The 9,612-nt window shown below is 43.4% G+C and overlaps 1 protein-coding gene across 1 annotated transcript in view; it reads left to right on the top strand.

Annotated features, from left to right (window-relative positions):
- Positions 1-621: 621 nt before the first annotated feature.
- The window catches only part of SYT13 (synaptotagmin XIII), a 14,536-nt gene continuing 5,545 nt past the window's right edge, over positions 622-9,612 (top strand). Inside the window, exons 1-3 of the mRNA XM_009696011.1 lie at positions 622-804; positions 5,901-6,123; positions 8,032-8,166. Coding sequence (XP_009694313.1) covers positions 622-804; positions 5,901-6,123; positions 8,032-8,166 — 541 coding nt within the window. The remainder of the gene's footprint in view (positions 805-5,900; positions 6,124-8,031; positions 8,167-9,612) is intronic.

Below are 9,612 nucleotides of genomic sequence, written 5' to 3'. Positions count from 1 at the left end.
GAATGAGAAAGTTTTGCCTGACTTACGGGCAGGCTTTACTCTGACTACAGTGCTATCGCTCAATGCTATCGTAACAGGGCTTCTCCAGCCAGCACCTTTTGGCAATCACTCTCTTTGCCTTAAGACAGAAAAATTCAACTTCTTGAGCAAATTAGCAGGCTAGCCCTCAGAAATATTGCTAGAGAGCTGATCAAACATTTGGATGCACTTTCTGTGAGTTAGCTAGCAAGGCCCAGCCCCTTCTGCTGACGTCTTTCCTCTCTATCACACATCAGACTTTTCCCAGTGGAGCTGGAGAACAGGCTTCAATGAAAACTGCCTGTTTGCAGCTATATGGAGATTGCAGGCACCACAATCACTATTTCCTCTACCTGACCTGGAGCAGAAACTCCATCATCAGGATAGAAAGGTAGCTTTGTTGCCTAGCAAAGGTGGGATGATTTATCTCTGTCTCTAGATTGGTCCCTTTCCTTTGCTGCACAAGAGAATTGTTTTCAGACTTCCAAGGAGAATGAAGCCAGGCTAGAAATCAGAGTGGATGTGGGAGAGCTGCTCTCCCCAGGGAGGAGAAGGAGTGACAGGGTTTCTGTGCTTTTTTTTGTTCCTGTGCAGCGCAGGACAATGGTTTTATCTGCCCCAGTTATAGCCCTGGGGGCTACCTTAGGGACTGCAACTAGCATCCTTGCCCTCTGCGGTCTCACCTGCTTCTGCAAATGCAAGCAACCTGGGAAAGGACCCTCAGAAAAGGACCAAGAGGAGAACACGGAAAATACTAAGCCCAGTGTGCTTCAGCCAGTCCAGCAAGTAAGCCACAGTCTCTAATTTACTCTGTGATTTTTCTTTAAATGCAGAGGGTGGGAATGCAACTTCTCTGTGAGGCTACTCAGCATGTGATTTATGCTGCCTGTTTATCTGCTTACTGTGTTCAGGATGTAACAACATGTTAATGGGAGGAGGAGTGAGGGAAAACCAGAGATGGGCTGGGTGACCCACAGAATTACCGGAGCAGGAGACAGCTGCTACATTGCCAAAGAGAAAGCTGCTAATGGCAAAAAGAGGGGAGGAGGACTGGAAATGATGCTTGGCTGTCAAGCTAGATCACAAGGGAAATAATTTCCTGAGGAGAGAAGACTGGACTTTACCAGGTGGCATGCAGCATTGTAAAGAGGAGATGACTCCTGCTGGGATCTCCTATAGCAGCTATTTCTCTAACTCTATTCACGATATCTTACGGTTCCTGCAGGATAGTTCCCTGTCAACAGCTGGTTTCTTGTGAAAACCATCCCTCCTCCTCCTGCCCCTGTAACTGAGGGGACTGATTATGTGTGAAGTTAAAACAAGGCATTGAAATGATAATAAGATGCAAGTGAGAATCTAGAGTATGATGACTGGACAATCTCATCACACTGCGAATTGCTTTTTCACTTACTATAAGAGCAATGTGGAGTATGGGTAATGTCAGGCATCCCTGTGTGGTCTTTCTTTCTTGTCAGAATCCAAAACCCCTGATTTACTCCTGAGCTCAGTGCAAGAGAGAGGAAGGGGAATTATAGGATCCTTCTAATATACTTATTAATGGGAAGCTCTCCTTCAAAGGGAAATGTTTAACTGAATTCCATGGTTGACTATGGTCTTTAGTATGAGCTATAGCACTGGTCAGTCTCTGAAAGTATTACCTGTTGGCTGTTGCTCTTGATGTTTGTATGTGCGTACCTTCAGCTAGCCATTCAACCAAATGCTATGCCATAGCAGCCAATTCCAAAGGCCAGTGATCCATTGTATAACAGTCTTTGTTTGCCTTTTAATTATCTGAGCTGCCTATTCTTTTTGTATTCTTCAAGAGTGTAGCAGGAGTCCTAATTAAAGTTCTCTGTAATGTTTGTAATTACATATTCAGTCTCTCTCTGGTTACGACTCTTAGAAAAGAGCCCTGGTATCCTCATGCTCCCATTGCAGTTTATGCTGAGGAAAGATGACCAAATCTACTAATTGTATTATAAGATCTGGTGCAGATGCCTAGAATTGCATTACCAGAGCTTCTGGTTCCTGGGGGGTGGGAGAATGCCTCCACTGACCATGGATGAACATCTGCATGGAGCTTAGGACCTCTCAAGAGATTGCTGCTAATTCTGAGCGTTTATCCATGAGCATGGTGAATACCTCCCGGTACCTGTTTGCATTTTCTTAGGATGAATTTCACCTGCTATTCTGTTTGATAGTTTTGTCATGTCCTTTCCAGGCTCCTTTCTTGTCTTTTCTAACCCATACAGGGGATTTGCCAACTCCTGTATATATAAGGATGTACAATAATGCTCAGATTTTCCAAGTTTAATGTTAAAATAAATGAGAAATGTGTAACTTTGACAGTCATATCACTTTGCATAGCATTTTTTCTAGCTGTTGTCTGGAACAACACTACCCACAGATAGCTTTACTATCGGTCTCTTTCTACAACAGACTTTTTGTTGTTGTCATCTTCTAGCTCAGAAACCTCTCAGATCTTTACTTTAACTCCATCCTTGGACTGGATATTTTTCTTTTATATAACCTTTTGGGAAATATCTTGGGAAAGTGTTAATGTGTCCTGGAGTTTGTCCTCCGGGGTATCATCCCGCTCGCATGACTGAAATAAGCACTAAGTCACCGTAAAGTCCAATTAAGCCTCCAGTACCTAGCAGTTATTAGGTTATGGTCCTCACAATATTTCTATATTCATCAAGTTTTGCCATAACATAATCCAGTATCTGACCAAGAGAGGATCAAATTATTCAACCTGCCCTCAGCATAGCACTGTTACCTGAGTGATTGTATTCTTTTAGCATTGTAGACTTTCTAATTAGAGGTATTATTTCTACATCAACTGGTTTTGTGTTTTGTTTGTTTTGTTTTTTTTTTTTTTTTAAAGAAATCTGGCCAAATTATAGCAGCTGAATGAACATTCTGTCACAGAAGTGCAGAATGTTCTTAGTTTGCATGTTCCGTATGTTTAACAATTCTTTCCAATTAAAATAGTTTTCTTGCCAGGAACATGCATTCTCCTATGCTGTCACTGACTCAGAATCAGTGTATATACCTTGCAGGAATGAATCTCAAATTGAGTTCGGAGCTTGTGAAGTTTTATCATCTGTGTCCATGTTTATAAATTGTCCTGTCGGGACTTTTTTTCTACTACATTAGTACACTGTATGTCCTAGTCAGTGCTTGACATACTTAATTATTGAAGCCTGTCAGGGCCACTGATTCTGATAAACAGAGATGACAAAAGAAGATGAAGCAGGACTGCATTTTATTCACTTGGCGTGTCTCCCATGACAGTGATGCTTGTATTTCCTATAGACGTAGGTTCCCCAGGGACATGCCCTGCATACGTGAGGAGGAAGAGTTCGAACACAAAGATACATCTACAGAACAATTAAAAACCACTGTAAATTTGCAAAGTCTCAGCACAGGGTGTAGAATGAAGATTCTTAAATGCATCCAGCAATAGCAACAACCTGGTGCATTGTTTGAGTGACACTGGGCAGGGACTCAGAAGGGTCATTTGCAGCCTCCTTGCTACTTTTGGTTTCTTTGCTTTCACGCATTTTATGCAGAACTGTCTGAACTCTGCTGCTCATCTCTTTATTTAAGATACTGCTGCTGATTTGCAAAGGGAACTTCCATAGGGCACCGCTTTGTAACTAGATTAGCAGACAGCACTTGGGAACGGAGCTGGCAGCAAAAATAATAAACAGAGGCAGATGCAGTTGGAAGAGGGGGTGGGCTAGTCCCACTGTGCTTGCATATGTCTCTCATCTCTAATTCTGCAGAGCAGACAGACAAGAGGAATATTTAGACCCAGTGGAGCTCTTTGTTGCTGTGTGCTGATGGATTTCCTGGCTAAATGTCTGGCTTTTAGCAAATGGAAGAAAAGATCGTACTAACAATACCTCACATTTGTATGCTGTTCTTCATCCCCAAAAGTGCTTCATGTGCTAGCAGGACACAGCCATGCAGGCAGACTGCTGTGGTGTGATGGTCAGTGACGGGTAGGACAGCAACCTCATACAGCAGTGTCAGGAGAGAAGGAACAGCAGAGGCTGACCACCATGGCAGGCACTGTATGCACATTAGAAGTAACGCCTTTGCAGAACAAAAGCGACCTGGTTTCTCAAGCTGTTGTCTACTGATTCCTAACATGTTTTGCTTGGTTGCTCTGCTTTAATTTTAGAAGAATGGAAAACTGCATTTAAGGTTTGGTAACTTCAAATTTCCTATGTATTTTAGGACTGATGAGGCTCACATCTCTAAGAGAGGGATCTGACTTACAGACCTGCACCGTATGACTTACATAATTTCTAAACTCAGCTGAATGCTAGGTAGGGACTGCACACAGTCTTTCTTTCTCTACCTGCTTCTCTTTCAGAGCCCTTAAAATTAGACAAGACAAAACACTATATTACAGAGTGGACTTCCTAAACACTGGCTGCCTTGAGAAGATGGAGTTGCTGACCTAATTCTTTACCACTGCCAAGTGCACGGAACCATAGTGCTATGATCTCCATAAGCAGAGCTTGCCCAAAAAGCTAAAGTCCAAGACTGCTCTCTTTCTTTAGCTCTGTTTCTTGAGGAATAGGTATGCTCCCTCAGGACGTGTGAACTGGGATCACAAAGTCCCAACGCAGACAAGTGCTTCAGGGCGTCATCTACATTCATTATTAATAGGAAACAATGAGACTAATGAAAAACTTTAATTACAATTATGAGCATTTTCTGGCTCACCCTCGATCTAAACTTAACACAGAATAGGTTGGCAGGCAGCGGGGTTGGAGAGAATCCCACTGCACAATAATCAAACAAAATGGCAGTTTTACTTCTGCTTTTTGTCTTTCATGTTTTGGAAACATTAACAAAATCTGTTGCAAGGGTCAGGGTCATTTGCTAGTCATCTTTTGTTCTTTCCCGTTGATGAATCCAAATAAAAATTAATCAGGAATTATTTCAGTTGTGAGCAGACAGGATTCTTTCTTGGGACATAAGGAAAAGAACATTGTTCCATTCTACTAAAATATTTTTCATTGTTTTGGGAGAACAGTAATGCCTTTGTGACAACCTTTGCTTCGACTGCCTGAGCATTACACTGTCTTTCAGGTTCTTCTGCTCATTCCATGCTCACAATTCAGCAAGGAATTGAAATGTTACGAACAAACTCAGACATAAATTCAAATTTGAATCCTGGTATACTAAGGGGAAAATGTGTGTCTGAGGGTCAGGTGCAGCTCTACTCCACAGAGACAAGAGGTAGCCCATGAGGCTGAGATGACCACTGAATCAGCTACTCTTGGTATGCCATTACAGGGCTCATTTGTTCAAGCAGTTCTCCTTTGTCTTATTACACCACGGTCATACTTGCTCCAAGTGACTGTATGATCCATGCCTTTGCCTTTCTAATGCTTACTACATATTCACATAAAATGTTCTGAAATCTGTGGGTGGCTATAGCCTCTTGATCTTGGATTTGACTTCAAACATCAGAGTAAAACATACCATACCTTAATCATAGCAAAATGACCTTCATGGTTGATTTCTGTGCTAAGAGAAAACACAGACTTCCGAAAGAAGGATTAACGGGTACAGGAACAGAGGAATAAGCAAACAATAAGAACATATCTCTTTCTTGTTGCAACCAAACATCTGTGGAGGAGTAAATCTGAAAAGACATACACCAGGTAGAAGGGTATCAGCTTTGGCAAGAAAATCTCTGGACAGACAGGCAGTGGTTTCTACAACCCAAGAAACAATGAGGGTAAGAATGACCAGGGGCATGTCTTTTCTCCCTTGTCTCATCTCATCTAACATGGAGAGAATTGGAAGAATTACTCTAATTACTGCAAAGTAATAAACAAGGTTTTAATTTTCAGTTCAACGTTAAGAAAACTGCAGAGCCAGTCCAGCCTCGAGCACTGCTGAAGTTTCCCAACATTTATGGCCCCAAACCAGTAGTAACTTCACCTGAAATTGTTAACTACACGCAGTACTCCCTGAAGACAACAGAAGAACCAGCTACTGGAAAACATACTGGTTTGGATGAGAACAGGATGAAGATACAAGTCAACGAAGAGCTGTTTGTTCTCCCTCAAAACGGTAGGAGCATTTAGTCTTCAGACTAACAATTGCTTCTCTGGGTGTAGATCTGTAATACTTCTGAGTATAATGTGATTGTAGTCAGAGAAATAAATGTGACAATGAAGACGTGGGGTGCTTTTCCGCCCTCTTATCATGAGCACTGTAAGTGCTCTGTCTTCAATGCATGTGTTTAATAGAAAGTAGTCCTGGAGCTCATCAAGACATTCAGATAACAAAGCTGTAGTTATGTCTGGTTGTAAATTTTTTTTTTTACCTAAACATCTTTTGTGTTGAAGAATCTGGCTCACTGGAAGCAGACATTTTGTGGAAAACCCTGTATTTAGTGTAGTTTTACTGCAAACAGTTGCCAAGTATGGGTGAAATATCTGGCCAAAACTAGGCAGAGTATGTCCTCCAGGACAAATGCTTGCTGTCGAGCAACCGTCCTTGTCAAGGACATCGGCAGCAGGGGTTCAAGCTTCTACTTTATTTTCTCTGCTGCTTTTTTTTCCACTGGTTTGGTGAGATGGTCTTGGCTTGTTGTAATGTGCAGTGAAACCAAAGGCTGACACCTCAGACATTTTTGCCAAACAGAATTCTTGTTTTCCAGCCAGCCCAAAGGGTAGCATGCCAAAGCCTAGAACATAAGATTCCTGGAGCCTGAGAAAAAATGCAGTATTAATTATATACATCTGGCAGTGTGTCTGTGTTGTTTCCATACTGATTTTTACCTTCACAGCTGTCTTTTAACAGGATAATTGACTCTTATGGTTACCACATTAATAAAACCTTCCTGAAGATTTGCCAGAGACACAATGCCATCTGTTGTGATTTTTGTTTTTAAGAGAGCTCTTTTTAGTTTTTTGAAATTGCTTGAGATTATATTTTTGTCCTTCTGGGAGGACGATCGGTACATTAGCCCTCCACTCTGAGGCTTGTGAGTATAGAAAAGAAATTGCCAGGAGAAGCAGCTGCATTGGAGGACGAGACTGTCTGAGCCACATCCTTAGGTGTCAGGGAGAAGATTATAGGGTGGAGAGGCTGAAGGTTGATGGCTGCATGTAGGCTAAAGCTTTATATAAGTGTGCTGGTGTACGAGCCTCTCTGCACAAGCAAGTTTGCTTCCTGCTGTGCCTGATTTCATAGCTCAAGTGTTGCTGAAATAAAGCAAGAATAGTTGTGTTCTCCTTTCAGTGTCACATGCAATTGGCCAGGACTGTGGCTGAGATTTTTAGAAGGAAATGTGCTCATCCCACTATTGTTTTCTGTGTGAATCAGAACTGACCTTGTAGATAACAACAGCTTTTGATGGCAAAAAGCTGTGGCTTCCCTTTCAGTCTCACAACTCTCTTTATTTCAGTATGAAATACATACTCAACTACAAAATCACGTGTGGAGAAACTGCCTCACAGCTTCCCAAGCTCATTATCTTCAACCTGGTCAAGCGCTATGGAAATAGATGTCTTCTGCTTGACAAAGACTATTGTTAAAATTAAAAAATGTTTAGAGAGGTCTGAACTAATGCAGAGTTGCACAGTAGCTCAAAAGCAGATTCACATTCTCATTCCAAAGAACACGAGATTTAATTCACCAATGCGAGTTAAAAACTATATAGAACGATAGAACAAGTAATTAGTGTAGTTTAGACACCTTGGCCTAGGCACAAGGTAAAAGAGCAAGTGTGTGAACCATCTTAGAGCACAAGGTGCTGGCGAGCAGAAGCCTTGTCCAAGTGCTGTAGAAAGAGCTGAAAGTGTGAGAGCAAAAAGGAGATATGATGATGGAGGAAGAAGGAACATAAATTATATTCCTGCATACAAGGTGCAGAAATAGTGAGATGTTTAGAAAAGTCAAGCCAAGCCAGGGTGGCTTTGTTCTCCTTGGAAGGTGAAGACCTGCTTGCTAAAGGGCTTATTTCAGTTCCAGGCGTGGTAAAGGACGTGTGTGTCACGGAGCACCTGAACCCCGAGAGGGCAGCCAGCTGTAACCAGGCCCCTGAGCTGCGCTACTCCCTTGTGTATGATCAACAAAAAGCCGAGCTACGTGTGGCCCTTCTGGAAGGTAAGGGGCAGAGATTTTCCACTGGTGATTCTCCATCTGGAGGGTACAAGACACCTGTTGATTTTATAGAGAGTTCCCCTCCTACCTTAAAATCAACATGTGCCCCAGGACCACTGGATATTTCACTGGTTCTGGGATTGCAGAACAGAAATACTTGGCAATGTCATTGCTTGAAGTGAGGGTGCAGGGCATGGCTTGGGAACAATTCTTTGCACAGCTCAAAAGCAGAAGTCAGGAACCCCCCAGTCCCAGCCATAGTATCAAGCAACAGTATTTTTGCCTTTAGAGGCAAGGGGTTGCTATCTCCTTCCTCTCCATAACTTCCATTCTTCAACTTGACCCACTCCCTACTGCCTCTTCCTCAAGTCAAGCCAAAGGCTGAGCTGGAGTTACCAGACCTATCTTGTAGACCACTGAGGGAGGTCCCTCTGGCTGCGCCTGGCCAGGCGGCCAGGCTCTGTGTCCCTCTCTGAAGTGGGAACTGACAACTGCAACAGCTTCTCCGCTCAGGACTGGAGCATCATCAGTTCCCCTGGGAAAGTAAAATAAGCTGACTGAATAATTCATGCACAGTGCAGATCTCTGTGGAAACCTAATCAAATCACATCCTCTGAAGTGAGAATTGGAAGGGTGCTAAACGGCAGACACTGCTGTGGGCCGCCTGCCAGCAGCGAGCCCACAGCTCCGCTCCAGTGTGGACACCCATGCCTGCTGACTGCCACCCTGGTTCTCCTGCACACGTGCTTGCTCCTCCCTGGGTGCCCCACTGCCACCCGGGCAGGATCTGGCTCCGCTCCCCTGAGAAACCAGCAGACCCCTGTGAAACAGGTCAGGAGCAGCTGTCTGTCCTTGGACTGGCTGCAGCAAGGACAACAGTTTTGCCCACAAAGCCATGCTGTTTCATGTCCCCTTGGAGGAAGGCGTGCTCCTCTTGCTGCGGAGAAGGCAGCACAATTCTGTTGATGCAACTGAAGAGGAGTGTGAAATGCCATTCTCATTCTAGGCTTTTTAACATAAAAGGGATATAAAATTAGGGATGAATGTCTCTTGACATGGATTTTTTGGGCTGTGGGATGGCTTCTGAAGGATTCACTCACCAGAGGTTGGACAAGCAGAATGTAATAACCCTTAGACGCATCCCACACTGGCCTGGAGGGGTGGATGTGTGCCAAGAGGGAAGTCTCTCCCATTTCTGATGTCTGTGACTGACCATCCTGCTTTTAAAGCCTTTGTAAGAAGCTTTCTTGGTGTGCCAAGGTAAAAGTAAATGAGCTGCCAATCCCTGTGTCATGCTGCGTCTCATCTCATTGCTGCTCTGCATCTTTCAACAGAGCGTGTTTCCTTGAACTCAGCTGTTGCTCTCCCAAACACTAAGATCATCGTTCTGCAGTGGCAGAAGGACAAGGACGTTGTGCAGCATGAGGAAAACACCACAGCATGGGCTCA

Source organism: Cariama cristata, unplaced genomic scaffold, assembly GCF_000690535.1.
Source record: "Cariama cristata isolate BGI_N322 unplaced genomic scaffold, ASM69053v1 scaffold10882, whole genome shotgun sequence".
NCBI lineage: Eukaryota > Metazoa > Chordata > Aves > Cariamiformes > Cariamidae > Cariama > Cariama cristata.
Note: the sequence above shows the minus strand (reverse complement) of the source record. Positions and strands in the feature narration are given on the sequence as shown.